At 52.7% G+C, this 15,566-nt stretch overlaps 1 protein-coding gene across 1 annotated transcript in view; it reads left to right on the top strand.

The window, feature by feature from the left end:
* Positions 1–1,557: 1,557 nt before the first annotated feature.
* The window catches only part of pik3c2b (phosphatidylinositol-4-phosphate 3-kinase, catalytic subunit type 2 beta), a 30,747-nt gene continuing 16,738 nt past the window's right edge, over positions 1,558–15,566 (top strand). Inside the window, exons 1-13 of the mRNA XM_042342106.1 lie at positions 1,558–2,619; positions 2,749–2,840; positions 3,375–3,529; positions 4,911–5,031; positions 6,245–6,356; positions 6,527–6,606; positions 6,911–6,974; positions 7,405–7,551; positions 8,087–8,120; positions 8,372–8,567; positions 9,985–10,107; positions 10,550–10,717; positions 14,509–14,620. Coding sequence (XP_042198040.1) covers positions 1,609–2,619; positions 2,749–2,840; positions 3,375–3,529; positions 4,911–5,031; positions 6,245–6,356; positions 6,527–6,606; positions 6,911–6,974; positions 7,405–7,551; positions 8,087–8,120; positions 8,372–8,567; positions 9,985–10,107; positions 10,550–10,717; positions 14,509–14,620 — 2,415 coding nt within the window. The 5' untranslated portion in view covers positions 1,558–1,608. The remainder of the gene's footprint in view (positions 2,620–2,748; positions 2,841–3,374; positions 3,530–4,910; positions 5,032–6,244; positions 6,357–6,526; positions 6,607–6,910; positions 6,975–7,404; positions 7,552–8,086; positions 8,121–8,371; positions 8,568–9,984; positions 10,108–10,549; positions 10,718–14,508; positions 14,621–15,566) is intronic.

A 15,566-nucleotide genomic window follows, 5' to 3' on the forward strand; every position in this document is an offset into this window, starting at 1 on the left:
GATGGAATCTGAATTGCCGTAGGAACGGGGCTGACTTACCGTCTCCGCCAACCGACTGACGGGAGCGGGGTCGGCAAACCGGGAGCCAAGCGACCGCAAGGCTCTCTCCCGGTCTCCGTCGCCAGTGGTCGGGAAGGAAGCGAGTAATAAATCGATGTTCATGTGCGCCTTCATGTGATCAAATCGTTCCCAATTACCTGTTCCAGGAACCCGCAGAGCAGCTCACAGCGTAGAGAGGAAACTGCTTTTTCATATAAAAAAAATGATCTCCGTGGCAACAGCTCGTAAACCGAACCCTCGGTGTTGTGTGTGCGTGTGCGTGTGTGCGCGTGTCCTCTCTCTCTCCCTCTCTGTTATGCGTGTCTCTCTGTGTCTGTGTGCGTGTGTGTGTGCGTCTCTCTCGCCGTGTCTCGTGTGCGTCGTGAGTGTGTCCGTGTCCGGAAGGTGCTAATTAAATAGCGAGTCCTCCCTGCAGTGTGGCGTTCGCGTTTATTAAACGGGGGTTATACGAGCTGGCACGATAATAATAATAATAATCCTTGCATTTAATGTAGCGCCTTATCACCTCGCTGAGGCGTCTCAGTGCGCTTCACAGAATACACTGTCAAGTGAATTGACCGTGTATTTTGTGAGCGAAGCGCGGAGATAGAACGCTCAGCCATTTTCCCCGGGACTTGTAAGGGTTGGTTGATCTTGGCCGCTCTGCCCCGCGGCAGGTGTGGTTGGTGTGTTTCGTGTGATTGAAGTGAACCCGGGGGGTGAACCTGCCGGCGAGGAAATGACCGTCAATTAACTGGTCGGCAGGAAGCAGCTGGCCTGATCTAATCAGGATTTTTCAAGCCCACAGAATGTAAATAGTTTTGAGTTGAAATAAGGAAGGTCTACTCTCTCCCTCGGCAACTGTCCCCCATCCCCCCCACCTCCCCCCCGCCTCCCCTGCCGTTGGGGCGGTAGGTTATGTGCCTTCTGGGCCACTTGACACCCTGCCTTTATTGCTATCGCTGCAAAATTTATAACCGCCTTTAAAATGGTATCGGAGATGGGAGAAATATTGGAAAAGGTAAAAATGGGAAGGGCTGGGAGAGAGAGAGAGAGAGAGAGAGAGAGACGGGAGTGGGGGGGGCAGGAGGGAGGAGAGATTGGAAATGGAGCCAATCGGACAGATCTAGAAGACGTGAAAAGTGCTATATCAAATGCAAGGATTATTATTATTATTATATCCAAAATGTTGGGCAAAGTCAAGATGGGCCAAATGGCCTCGCTCTGTGCTGTAAAAACTTCCTTCAGCTTCTTAACCTGACCCCACCCTCCCTCCCTCCCTCCCTTAACCTTTGCTGCCTCTGTAAAGTGGGTGAAAGTTGTTCTTTGTGCGAGAACGAGTGCTTTAACCTTTTCCTCTCCTGTGTTGGTATTTTAGGAGATCCTGGTGATGATTTGGTCCACACTTCCCTCTCGTTCCTGAAGGGATAAGATCAGCCCCTCTCCTACCCTCTCCCTCGGCAACTGTCCCCCAACCCTCCCCTCCCCTCCCCTACCCTGCCAATCCCTCTGCCTACATTCCCCCCTCACCACCTCCCCTCCCAGTCTGGCTCGATCTCGCTATCCACCATGTCCCGACCGACGGGCAGTGAGGAGCGTTGGAAATGTTGGGAATTCTCCGGGATCAGCCGGCAGGAGCTGGTGTTGGCGGAGGCCCTCCAGATGGAGTACGACGCTCTCTCGCGGCTCAGGCAGGACAGCGAGCACCCCCGGCAGGAGCCCAAGGACAAACACCTGCCCGGAGTCCAGCTCATCTCCTTCGACACCCACCCGGTGGATTATGGTCAATCGCGCAACGACAGAAACTGTGTGCTGGGGTCTCTCGGGACACCCGGCCCAGACCCCAGCAAGGCCTCCGCTCCGTCAACCCGGGGGGTGGCTTGTTCCTCATCTACCTCCATCCCAGGACCCCCGGACCACCCGAGTCAACAAAGCTCTGATTACTACCCTCTGTGGAAGGACCTGATCCCCACTGACGTCAGCGTCAGCCCAGCCCCCCAACGTCCCTCTGGCCCGGACCCCCTCCCCAGGGCGGGCGAGACGTCCTGCCAGCCTGGGGGGGATTTCGCCGTCATCGACCGCATCCCACCCGTGCCTCCGCGAGCCCCCCTGAGCTCGGGCCGCAGCAGCAACACCAGCAGCAGCAACACACCAACGGACCCTTGGTCTAAGACCCTCACCGGCGACCACCTGGAAAAGCGGACCCCCCCCAATGAGATCAACCTATTCTCCTCCAGCGGAGACTCCAACAGCAAGATCCCTGAAGCCCCCAGCATCTACTCCGAGGAGAGCTTCGACCTCATGGACTACGACGATGTGAACGACGCCATCACTAAGCTGAACCTCATGTCCACCTACGGCGAGGGCTCCAAGCTGATCCGCGTGGGCAGCATCAGCCCCAACTCCATCCACAAGGGGCTGGAGCGCAAGCGGGAGGCAGTGGGCAAGCCCGTTAGCCGCAGCAAGACCCTGCCTCCCCAGGTGCCGCCCCGCACCTACATGGCCCGTCACGGCAACCAGAACAACGCCCTACACCAGGGCAAGGGCAGGCGGGTGTCTGCCGACCCTGCGAGACCTCTCGTAAGTCTTTGGTTGTGGGAGGGGGAGGGGGGGTTCTTTTCTCTCTCTCTCTCTCTCTCTCTCTCGGCCGGGGTTCTCAGTGCCTGTTTGTGTTGGGCCAGTCCTAAGTGTCACCGTTGGGTCTCGCAGGGAACCTTACGGCAGAACGGAAGCTACGAGCTGTTCGAGGTGTCGGAGGAGAGGAACGAGGAGGTCGCCGCCTTCTGTCACATGCTGGACTTGTGAGCATTCACCTTCTTACCTCGTGCCCGGCCCTCTCCCCCCCCCCCCCCCCACCCCGTCTTGCTTTCCAGGGGTAACAATCCCCTCCAAAAAAAGAATGTGGTCACTCAATCCACGACTGTTTGTGGGGTGGGGTCAATGCTGTGCGCAATTCACTGCCGTGTTTCACCCCCAAAATACAGTCAATTCACTTGGTGTTATATAATAATATATAATATTATAATGATTCTTTTATTATATAATAATAATCCTTGCATTTGATACAGCGCCTTATCACGTCGTCTGTAAAGTGAAGCGGTTGTATATTTTTGGGGGCGAAACCCGGCAGCCAATTGCGCACGGCAGCGTTCCCCACAAACAGTCGTGGATTGAGTGACCAAATTATTCTTCGTTTATTAATTCCACAAGAATAAGTATTTTGTGAAGCCCTTTGAGTGCGTCTCGAAGACGTGATAAGGCGCTGTATCAAATACAAGGGTTATTATTATAATTATTATATTATTATTATTATTATGTTTCTCTCCGCTCTCCAGGCTGCGAAGCGCGTATCACAACGAGGGTCCGGAGAACACAGGCTTGATCTGGAGCCCGGCCCTGGTCCAAAATGACCAGCACAGAGCCGGGGTCAGTCTGAAGGTCACCGTCAGCTCCAGGAGCCTATCGGAGCCACTCACCTTCACCTGCGACAGTGAGTGACCTAGTTTTCCCCCCCGAGTCCTACCGCCTGGTCAAGCGCTCTGGGACGCTACCCCGTGTGAGGGGCGCCCTATAAACCCAAGTTGTTGTTGTTGTTGTAACCCTGCAAGCCAAAGCACTAAGGGGTAGGGTAGTCCCAGTTGGACGACCAGTGGGAAAGCTTGCCAGGCAGTTCTATCAATGGTAAGCCATGCGATTTTAGTCGGTTAGACTTCAGCAGTTACCCAAGGCTTGGGGAGGAACCCAGAGCGTGTGGTGGGGTAACTGCTGGAGCCTAACCAGCTAAAACTGCACAGCTTACCCATTGATGGCACTGTCCGGCTCGGACCATCCTTCCCGTTGGGGCTTTGGCTTCCGGGGTTATTAACAGGAGCTGAGTGGGGGCATCGCCTGACCCCAGAGACTGTTCTGCACCCATAACAAAGCCTTATAACAGTCTTGTCGTGTAGCTCTCTTGTGTTCGACGTTGGGAGAGAAACTGTGGCAATGGGCCAGGGCGCAGGGCTTGGGAGGAAAGGGAAGGTTAGAGGAGCCCACCATGCGTCTGAAATCCTGGGAAAGTTGGGCTGGGTTGGCAGGGGTGGGGCTGTGATTTTCACACGCTGCCATGTCTAGACTTGTCACAGCTATTTTGTTTGCGGTGACCAAACCAGTTTTTTTTTTGTTGCAAGAGAGGGAGAGGTTTCCATCTGGGAGTTGGGCTGTGGTCAGGAGAGAACGACGGGCGGTTACCACCAGGCATTGGCCCAGTAACCAGCCCGGCTGGTGTGGCAACAGAGCAATTTGTTCATCTGAAATGGACCTCAGCCAAAACAGTGAACAACTCACTCCCTCCCTCCCTTCCTCCCTTTCTCCCTCCCTCCTTCCCTCCCTCAACCAGCACCACATTACAATTGGGTCCCAACTCTATAAATATATATATACATATATATATTTACATATATATAGGAAACCTCACATTAGTCATATTAGTTGGGACCATATATATATATTACATAACTTAGATGTGTCTGTAAATCAATCTAAAGTTCCCAATGTTAAGGGGAATAACACTCTGAGACGCCATCCGGCCTGGAGGGCACTATATAAATCCAAGTTGTTGTTGTTGAATGTTTGTGTGCATCCCAGGAATTCCTGTAGTGCACAATCATTCCCACGTGTCGTGGTGTGTTGCCACGCCAACAAGATCGCGGCTTTCGGTCATTCAGGGTTCCTCACCGAGGGCACGGCTTGTTATCGATGATCTTCTGTGTCCCTGCCTCCCCGCACCCCACCCCCCCACTCTCCCCGCCCCTCCTCCCTACTCCCCCGGTTGCTTTGCTTTGCTGTGATGGTGGGTTGGCCTCGTTGTCACTCTCGGTGCTGTCTTGCAGGCGGCTCCACCGTGGACCTGATCGTGTACCACGCGCTCTGCTACATCCACGACAGCCTCCGCGGGATAGACGTGAATCACTTTGTCCTGAAGCTGTGCGGCCTGGAGGAGTTCCTGCACAAGTCAGTCTAGGTGTTGGGCTGCAGTGGGGGTGCCGAGTGTGTGCGCGTGTGTGTTAGGGTGGGGGTGGGGGGCGATAGGCGTATGTGTGTGCACACGAGTCAGGGTTGGAGATTGTGTGTGTGTGTGTGTGCGGTGCTGTGAAATGGACTCGGCCTGACAGGATGTGTGGGATGGAGAGATTAATACGAGGTTGATTGTGAATGGGCGAGGAACACCGGACGCAACATCCTGTCATTTCCATTTCTTTCATGTGAGCTGGCCGTACCTTGACATTATTGGGGGCGGGGGGGGGTTTGGGGGGGTGGGGGAGGGGAAACCCACCCCAAACCTTTATGTCTAAGCTCCAAAAATTTCATTTATTTGTTTATAACAAAAAACACATTGCTTTTCTTATTCCAAATGAAATCGAAAACATCAAGCGCTCAAAAGTTCAGGAGCTTGTCCACTACCCAAAACAATCAGACGACAGCTGTTACAGAATAATCCTTCCATTTGGCTCAGAACCTCAAAGCGTTTCACAGGGAATCACTGTCGAGTGTAATGACTGTGTATTTATAGGTGTTCGTGGCAGTTTGTTTGCTCACACTTACCCGATAGTGTGGTCTAACCGTGTGTGTGTATTTATGTGTGTGTGTATTTATTGTGTGTGTGTGTATTTATTGTGTGTGTGTATTTGTGTGTGTGTGTATTTATTGTGTGTGTGTATTTATTGTGTGTGTGTATTTGTGTGTGTGTGTGTATAGTTGTGTGTACATATACACAGAACTGCTGAAAGAGCCAAAGAGATGTCCAGGGATACAATACAGTATACACTTGTAATGGCTCCTTTCATGTCGAGATGACGTCTCAAAGCGCTTTTTACACAGCTGGATGGGCAGTTGAGCCGAAAGTGATGGGTGGGTGGAGGGGGGGGGGGTGGGGGGGGAGAGTGGGTGAGTGAGAGTGAGGAGGGGGAGGAAATATGTCAAAAAGCGCAGTTAATGAAGTAAGACTTGAGATGGGCTGTGTGCGTGTGTGAGGCGGGAGGGAGGGGTTGGGGGGTGAGACGCAGGGAACTTGGTCTGAGCTGGGGTTCCAAAGAGCGGGGTTGGGAGGTGCGGGGGGGGGGGGGGGGGGGATGAGGGGAAGAGTGGCTGAAATCCAGCTTGCCTGCCGAAAGTTCTGGATGATGCAGCCCCAAACCTGCGGTGACTGAAACCTTTTCTGTGACAGTAAACAAACACTGGGAAGCCACCAGTACATCCATTTTTGCCGCAAGTTTGAGGTGGACATTAAGCTGCAGCTGCTGGAACTTCAGACCATCAGCCGGAGCCTGAGCCGCACAGTGAGTGTCCGTCCCTCCGTCCGGGGTCTCGGCTTTGTTCCCCGTCGTGTTGTCGCTGACCTGCTCACCGGCTCGTAAACCCGCGCCCCCCACCCCCTCCCTCCCCACCATGTCCACCCAGGATATCCCCACCCCACTCAGTCTCACAGGCTCCTGCCCTGTTTTCCCAGATCATCGATGACCAAAATCCTTCCTCCCTCAACCATTATATCCACCTGCAGGAGAGACCACTGAAACAGACTGTCACCAGGTGAGGTTTGCCCACAGACAGAGCTGGGAGCATGAGCGGGTTACAGTCTCTGTGTATTACCAGGGGCAGCGCAGCCCCTGGGAATCCACCTGATTTAGTTAGCGGGTGGGGAGGGGGGTGGAGGAGATGTAACATTGGATCTCCCTGGGGCTAAACGGGCAGTCGAGGGATGACAAGGGGAGCAGGATGTGACGATGGGGGGGAGCAATGATGGGGGCAGGGTACGATGCTGTGTGGGAGGGGAGGGCAGGGTGGGTGGGTGTAGATGTGAGGGTGTTGCTGATTATGACTGTGTTGTGTACAGACAAGCTCTCAGCCTCCTGTTCGACACCTACCACAACGAGGTGGACGCTTTCCTGCTGGCAGAGGTAAGCCCTGAATTCCACCCGGTCTCAGTCTGCGAGACCACTTTGCGTTACTCCACACGCCTCTGTTTACCTAGTGGTCAGTAGGAACCCGGTTGTTAGTCGATTGGCAGATGGATCACTTTCCCGGCATAATAATCCCTTCAACACAAATAGTAATACTTTGGTCACTCAATCCACGACTGTGTGGAACACTGCCGGACACAATTGGCTGCCGCGTTTCGCCCATAAAATACACAGTCACTCCACCTTGACAGTATATTCCATGAAGCGCTTTGAGACGTCTCAATGATGCTATTTAGGCGTTGTATCAAATCAAAGATTATTATTATTATTACTATTAAGTTTGTTTGGATGAAGAAGACTCTTTGCCCCATTTGATCTCATCCTCCCCAGAACCTCCTTAATGCCTCTCTTGCCTCTCGTTTCCCAGGCTGACTATTCACACCAGGCTGAGCGGGTGGTCCAATCTGTGATGGCCATTTGCAGCACGCTGGCCCTCGTGGAGACCAAGGAGATAACCAACGCCTTGAACCAGCTTCCGCCCTGCCCCTCCCGGCTCCACCCCAGGATACAGAAGGTACATCTCCCAACACTCAGGCCACCGTGAGCAGAGCATTCCTTTTGCTGCTCTCTGAAACTCTCCCCAGATCCCATCGCCTCACTCACACCTTCTCTTCTCTTCCCGCCTTCCAAACCCTCTTTAAATACTCTTCGACTCCCTTTCCCCCCCACCCCCACGTCTTGGGTCAGTCAAACTGTGTCAATCAATTCACGGCTGTTCTCGTTGACTTTGCCGTGTCCAAATTTGGCTGCCGTGTTTGCCCGAGAAAATACAGAAAGCTTGTGAAGCGCTTTGGACATACTGTGTGGAACGCCAGGATTGTTTCATTCCCCATCCCAGCGCTCCCCTCCCCTCACCCCCCCACCCCCAAATAAAAGCCTTGTCCCTTTATTTTGCCATCGCTGTTGTAGAGAACAGGTCCTTCCTATGTCTACACCGCAGAAGTTGGGTTAAACCCCAAACCCGGTCGTGTTGAGCTATGATGTACAGCGATGGTGGATCAGATCGGATGTTTGTCTCTGTCTAATCACTCGCTTCCATCTCTCCACAGGACCCCAATGCTCTGTCGAGAAGGGAGGCCCGAGGTAAGCAGCTCAGGGGGTTTTTATATGTGGGGGTGGGGGAGGAGGGGGTAAAATACATGATGCTGTGATGGGAGGACGGTCGGGCGGGTTTTCTGGAAGGATGAGATCAAAAGGGGCTTTCTTCAACCCAACCTCTCTCTCTCGTCACCTCATGTCAGAGATGGGTCGGAGCTGAGCGCTGTCTTCTTTTCTCTCTCTCTCTCACACACTTTCTCACTCTCTCTCTCTCACTCTCGCTCGCGGGGTAACAGCGAAGATAGTGGAGTCGCTGACTGCCGCCATCTTGGAGCTGGTAGAGCTTTACTGTAGCAGCTTCAACGCAGACTTCCACACGGGGCTGCAAGGCAACCGCAAGCACTCCCCCACCCAGAGCGCCTGCCAGGTGGACAACCCGCTCAACTTCACCATCTACGCTGCTCATCGCATTCCCATCTCATGGGCTACCAGGTAATAATCATCATCATCATCATCATCAGACTAACGATAATAATAACATCAAATGGAAAGATCGTGGTAAGTGAGTCATACAACTCATAACTGGTGACTGGGTTAGTTAGTGCTGTGTAATGAATGGCCGATGACTCCAGCTGGGACACCAACAATGAGCATTTGCTGCTGCTGCTCTAACCTAACGATTGGTGGAGAGCGAGATCCATCCCTGCCCTTCCCCCACTCCCCTTCCCCCACTCCCCCACCCCCACTCCCCTTCCCCCACCTCCACTCCCCTTCCCCCTCCCCCAACCCCGAAACAACTAAAGGTGCTCAGTGGCCGTATCAATTGCTTTGGAGTTGGAGGAGAAGCAGTGATGATGTGTGTGTGTGTGTTGGGGGGGGTGGGGGGGGCAAAGTTTGCTGAAATTCCTGGAGACATCACCAATTTTGATCTTTCCGCGAAGTCTCGAGTGATTGAAAGAGGCTGACACAAACTGAGGCTTCTTCTCCCGCCCCCCCACCCCAGCCCAACTCCACCCTCCCTTCCCCCTCTTCCCCCAACCTCCCCCCCCCCCCACCAGCCCCCAACTCTGGACACCAAAGCTTTTGTGCGTCTGCTAATACTCGTTGATTGATGATTGGTTCCGATACCCTGGGAAACCCTGCCTGCCCTCTGCCCTTTTGTCCCCAGATGTAATCCGCCTCCTACGTGTCGCTAGGCACCTGTCACTTGCTTGCCGTGCGCTGGGAAGTGTCGCTGAGGCGTGCTGGAATGGGCAGATGTCATCCTGACTCTGTGTGGCTCCCACACCGCCCTGGTGGCTGGCGGGGGGGGGGGGTGGGGGGAGGGAGGGAGGGAAGGAAGAGCATTCCTCCGCTCCGCTGTGTAAATCTCTCCTTGTCACTCTCTTGAGCAGCTCAGAAGAGAGAGAAGAGAGAGAAAGAGACACACACACACGTCCTGGCTCTCTCCGTTTCTCTCTTTTTCTTTCTTTCTCTGTCTGTCTGTCTGGATCCTGAAAGAGAAGGGAGTTTCTCCCAGTGTCCTGGCCTCCAAATAATATTACTCATTCACTTTGCGGCTGTTTGTGGCACATTGCTGTGTGCAGATTGGCTACCATGTTCACCTACAAAATGCACAGTCACTACACTACATAGTAAATCGTGATAAGAATAACAATCCTCGAATTTGGTCTGGAGCTTTATCATGTCGGAAGGACATCTCAAAGCGCTTCGCAGGATTTACTGTGAAATAGAGTGACTGAGTGTTTGTGGGCAAATGCGGCAGCACAATTATTATAATTATTAATAGTCACTATTATTATAATTTTCTCTGCTGAGTGAGACGAAGCAAAGTTGGGGTTGGTGTCTGCTGCAGTTTAAGGGTTACATGTTCTGTCTGTCTCTCTCTCTCTCCTTTTCTCCCCTGTAGTTATGAAGATTTTTACTTGTCGTGCTCACTCAGCCATGGAGGAAAGGAACTCTGTAACCAACTCCAGACTAAGAAAGCTCACGTCTACAAATACCTCTTCCACCTGCTTATTTGGGACCAGAAGTGAGTGACTGGACAATGGGCGCATACAATGGGATTGAGATCGATTCCCTTACCCGTACAGCCAGGAATCTTTTTTTCTCTCTCTAAAGTCACCAGCGCTGCCTGGGGAAACTGAACTGGTTTCGGGAGGGGGGGGGGAGAAATCAAGTCATTCAGCCCCTCGAGCCTGTTGTGCCGCTCTGTAAGATGATGGCTGATCCGTACCTCAAACTCCAAAGAATAATAAATAATTTTAAATGCTCGTACGTGAACAATGGACCGGTTGGTGAGGGGTCGGGGTGGGAGGGGGGGAGAGGAAGGGGAAGGGAAACTGGAGGGCAATCAAAGCCAAATCCCAGGGGGAGGCCACCCCGGAGATCTGGGGGCTGGGGTGGGGAAAGGGAAAATATTAGTAAAGGAAGATTCTGACTTCATCTGATATTTTTTCTCTCTCTCTGTTCAGTATCTGTTTCCCCATTAACGTGAACCAGCTGCCGAGGGAGACCCTGTTGACGGTGTCGCTCTTCGCCTTCCCGTTGCCGCCTCCCGGCAGCTCGTCGGAGGGGAACAAGCAGCGGCGAGCGGCCGAGACCATGGGCTGGGTCACCATGCCTCTCTTCAACTTCAGACAGTAAGTCCGAGCTAAAGCCGCCGGATATGGTCACAAATTCCATCCAGGATTAGCCAGGAGACCATTACATCTTTTTTGAGGGGGGGGGGTTTCTGCCACGTGCAGAAACCTATCACCGTTGCGTAAGAGTATCCAAACCCAAATGAGAACTCCGTGCATCCCACCTACACATGGGAATTCAAGAGATAGATTGTTGGAATGGAATGCGCTCTCTCTCTCTCTCTCTCTCTGGAGGGACATATCCTGATTACTTGGAGAATATTAGGCACAAGTTGGTGAGAGCCAAAGCTTTGGGGGAACTCCAGAGTGTGCGTTGGAGGTAACTTCTGGAGTCTTAACCAACTAAAACTGCACAGCTTGCCATCAAGTATGCTGTCTGGCACATTAGTCACTAGTTGGTTGATTTTATCTTAATTTAGATAGCGGCGAAATACAGGACACTTTTGCTGAGCTGTGTTGTTGGAGGCGCTGTCCTTCAAATGAGATGTTAAACCAAGATCCACTTTCTCGCCTGTTCAAACGGATGTTAAGACTCCTGCAACCCTGTTGGAAAAGCAAAGGGAGTTTCTCTCTGGGGGAGGAGATCCTGGCTGACAATCCCCCCCCGTCCCCAACCCCAAATAATCGGACAATTCAAAGATTGCTTTGCAAATCTCTGCTGTGTGAAAAAAGAAAATCTTTCTTTCCCATTCTCTCCACACACTGGAACTAGTCATTTTTTACATTGAGCAGATGGCTTAAATATAAAACCTTTTATCGTTTGGCAAAAAACCCTAAAATCCTAAATTACCATGAAACATCTTCGAGAGAAAGAATTTACTTTGGCCTCTCCCCCAATCACTATAGACTGGCCTCGGGTGAACTCCGAACGTTACTCTGTATGTGGAAGTTGTGTGCTGAAACTAACATTATTCCTGTATCTTACTGGTTAGAGCGCCCGCAAGCGAGAGGACCTGGGTTCAATTCCCGGGCAGGGCGAAGCGTTGGGCAAGTTTCCTTACTCCACTCGCCTCTGTTTACCAGCAGTAGGTAGGAATCCGGTTGTTAGTCGATTGGCGGATTGCTTTTCCCGGGGTAATAATCCCTTCCAAAAAAAACAATAATAATAATAAATATTTGGTCACTCAATAATACATGACTGATCGTGGGACACTGCCGGGTGCAATGGGCTGCTGCAGTTCACCGACAGAATATACTTCCTCCTCCCCCCACCTTTTCAGGGTATCCTGCGAAGCGTTTTGTGTCGACTCGGTGATGTAATAAGGTGCTATATCAAATGCAAGGATTATTATTATTATTCTCATGTGTTTTTTTAAGTGCTGAGCTCAGGGGTGTTGTTTTCAGCCAAGCTTTAGCCTCTGGTGACTGTTGGGCAGATTGAACATCTCGAGTTGTATAAAGGATCATCACGGGACTCGCTCGTTGGCTCGCAGGGTGGACAGCACCCTCCACGCAGGCCAAGAGCACAGCTGGAGTTTGTCAAAGTGCTGTAAGACTGCCAGATGTGAGCTCGCTGAGCCATTTATCCAAGCGCCCTCCAGTGCTAACGGCATTCATGTCAGAGACTCTCAGATTCCAGCATCTCGAAATTTTGGGTGTTTGATTTATATGTAAAAAAATATTCTCTGGATAATTTGTTTCTGGAACTCTCTTCCCCCCAAAAAATCTCTCCCTTGCCTCCTGGCAACTCCCCCCCCCCCCCCCCCCCACCACCCCAACCCCTCTTCAAAGCTCTTGTGAAAGCACAACTACAGGAGTGAAATCCCATAGCTCAGTGGTTAGAGCGCTCGCCTCGAAAGCGAGAGGACCCTGGTTTGAAGCCCAGGCAGAGTGAAACCTTAGGCAAGTTTCCGTACGCCACGCGCCTCTGCTTACTGAGCAATAAGTAGGAACCCGGTTGTTAGTTGATTAGTGGATCGCTTTTCCGAAGGGGGTAATAAACCCTCCCCCCAAAATAATAATAATGTGGTCACTCAACCCACGACTGCTTGTGGGACGCTGCTGTGCGCAATTGTCTGCTGCCTTTTGCCCACAAAATACCCAGTCAATTCACTTTACGTGTATATTCTGTGAAGCGCTTTGAGACGTCTCAACGACGTGATAAGGCGCTGTGTCAAATGCGAGGACGATTGTTATTCTTATTATCATCTGTTTGACCATTGCGCTTGTTAATGCCTTCATGTTCCCCCCCCCCCACACCCCCTTCCCACCCTGCTCAGTGATTTCTGTTTTCTCTCTCCGTCTCGTGCCTAAGGCGTCTATCCTCTGCGAAGCTGCTACACAAGAGCACGTTGCCGTTGAGACCTCCAGTCGCCTACCCTCCCTCCCCCTCCCCTTTCCCAGCGCACTGTGAGAGAGAGAGAGAGATGGAGGGGAGGGTGGAGGGGGTTCCCATGGCGATAGCCAGCTGAGCATCCCTTGGAGCTGAGCCGGTGTTGTCCTCCGGCTGGAGCGGTTGCTGGGACAACCTCGGGAACAATAGCTCGTCTCTCTCCCAGGGGCCGAATGAGAGGGTGGTGCTGCGTGAGATGGTACTTCAGCCATTCAGCTGACGTCTTGATGTGATGAGGGGGAGGGGGAGGGAGGGAGAGAGAGAGAGGGGCAGAGAGAGAGAGAGGAGGGGGATGGAGAGGGATGGGGGAGGGGAAGTCCGTTCACTCCTATTCAGAGAGTTCACTGAACTGAAACTCGTTGCTCCACTTTTCTTTATATATCGTGGCTCCACGTCCTGAGAGCTAAACAGTGAAAGGTTATCGCCACTGACTGGTTGGCGACTCGGCAAATAAAGTGGGCGATGGTGGTGGTTGAGGGGTAGGAAGGCGGGTGGGGGTGGAGGCATCAACTCAACATTATTACTGGAAAGATAAAGAGCGGGGGGGGGGGGCTGTGGGGGTGAGGGAGGAGATTAGGGCTTTAAATAACACAAAGAATTTGCAGGAGGTGAACTGCCAAGTGGAGTCGTTACAATAGAACTCTTGGAGGTTTAACATGTCAATGAACATTGGAGTAGATGCCTCCAATGAGATGTGTGTGTGTGGGAGTGGGGGGGCCGGGGGGAACATGACACAGCCATCATGAGCAGAATGGTCTCCTGTTGTAGTAGTAGTAATAATAATAATCCTGGCATTTGATATAGCGCCATATCACGTCTTTGAGACGTCTCAAAGCGCTTCACAGGATGCACTCTAAAGTGAGTTGACTGAATGAATGAAGTTTACCAACAGCTAAGGATTGAGTGACCAATTTTTTTTTTTAATTTGGGGGCATTTGTTGGCCAGAACACCAGTGGGAAAGAGAGAGATGGAACGAGAGAGAAACTCCCTTCGCTGTTCAAATTGTGCCTTTATTATTATGCTGACGATATGATGGAGCTGATGAGTTCAGCCCCGAGTGATTTGTGTGGCTTTGTTAAGCCCTCCATGGCCTCGCCCCCACCCTACCTCTGTGACCTCCTAACCCCCTACCAACCCGCCCGCTCCCTCCGCTCAGCCGGCTCTGGCTGCTCCACGTCCCCCGGCCCACCCGCCCCACCATTGGCGGGAGAGCCTTCAGCCAATCTGCCCCCAACCTCTGGAATTCCATCCCCCAGTCACTCCGCCTCGCCCCCTCCTTAGCCTCCTTCAAGTCCCGCCTCAAGACCCTCCTCTTCGACCGTGCCATCGGCCACCCCCCTTCCCCTCCCCTCCCCAGCTCGGGTCTGAAATGCTGTACACAGTCCAGCGCCGTGGGACATCCTCCCGATGTGAAAGGCACTAAACAAATATAATCTTGTTGTTGTTGTTGTTCTCCAGGGTGTTGACGTGTGGACGGAGGCTCCTTGGGCTGTGGGGTGCCAGCCAAGGCATGATCCTCACCAGGTCCAGTGCCTCCAACTTCACCCAACCAGACAGCGTCATCCTACAGGTATGAGCGACTGTGTCCAGGGCGGGAGCTGGGGCTGAGGGAGCAGAGGGGTAATCACTGACTGGAACAGGGTTGGCCAGGAAAGGTGGTTGAGGCCGGGCCACTGGGACTTGTTTAAGAAGCAGCTCGACGCAGTGATAAGGGGACGGGATGCAGCGAGGGCGGGTGGGACGGCGAACGACAACAACAACTTGCATTTAGGCCGCGCCCGTGCTGAGAGCGTGAGCAGGAGAGCGCAGGTTAGACATACTGTAGCGGCAATTTCATGCAGAAAATCCTTGCAGGGAGGACTCGCATCTGGGAGTGATAAAGAAGCCAGAGAGCCCTGAGCCTGTCTGTGCTGGCGTTGTTCCCCGGCTTTGTGCTGATGTGGCAGGCAAGAAAGGCAGGGCAATAACCTGACGTTCTATTTCCCACCCCCCCACCACCGAGGCTTGACTCCCCCCACTTGTCAAGCACTCCGGGACACTACTCTGCGCAAAGGGCGCTATATAAATGCAAGTTGTTGTGCTTCTGCTTTAACCCTTCACTCAGCTGACATCTTCCCCCACCACCCCCCTCCCCCCATAACAATGCCACGAAATACACAGTCACTACACTCTGCAGTATATCCTGTGAAGCGCTTTGAGACGTCTCGACCACGTGATAAGGCTCGGTATCAAGTGCAAGGATTATTATTTCCTCTGTGTTTCTCTCTCGTGCGTAAGGGGGTTAAAATAAGCCCACATTTCCTGGTTGACCACAGAGCTGCTCGCTCCCAGTCCCCTGGACGCTCTGACGGACTTTCCAGCCAAATAGTGTGAGCGCTGTGTGTGTGTGTGTATGAGTGAGGCACAGCATAAAGACATTAGAGTGGTGGTGTAATCACAAGGAAGCTGCCTTGCGCAAGCGAGAGAGGGGGTGTGAGGCGGGAGCGTCTGGATACCAGATACACCTGCATCCCCCG

Source organism: Callorhinchus milii, unplaced genomic scaffold (genome assembly GCF_018977255.1).
Source record: "Callorhinchus milii isolate IMCB2004 unplaced genomic scaffold, IMCB_Cmil_1.0 Scaffold19, whole genome shotgun sequence".
Lineage (NCBI taxonomy): Eukaryota > Metazoa > Chordata > Chondrichthyes > Chimaeriformes > Callorhinchidae > Callorhinchus > Callorhinchus milii.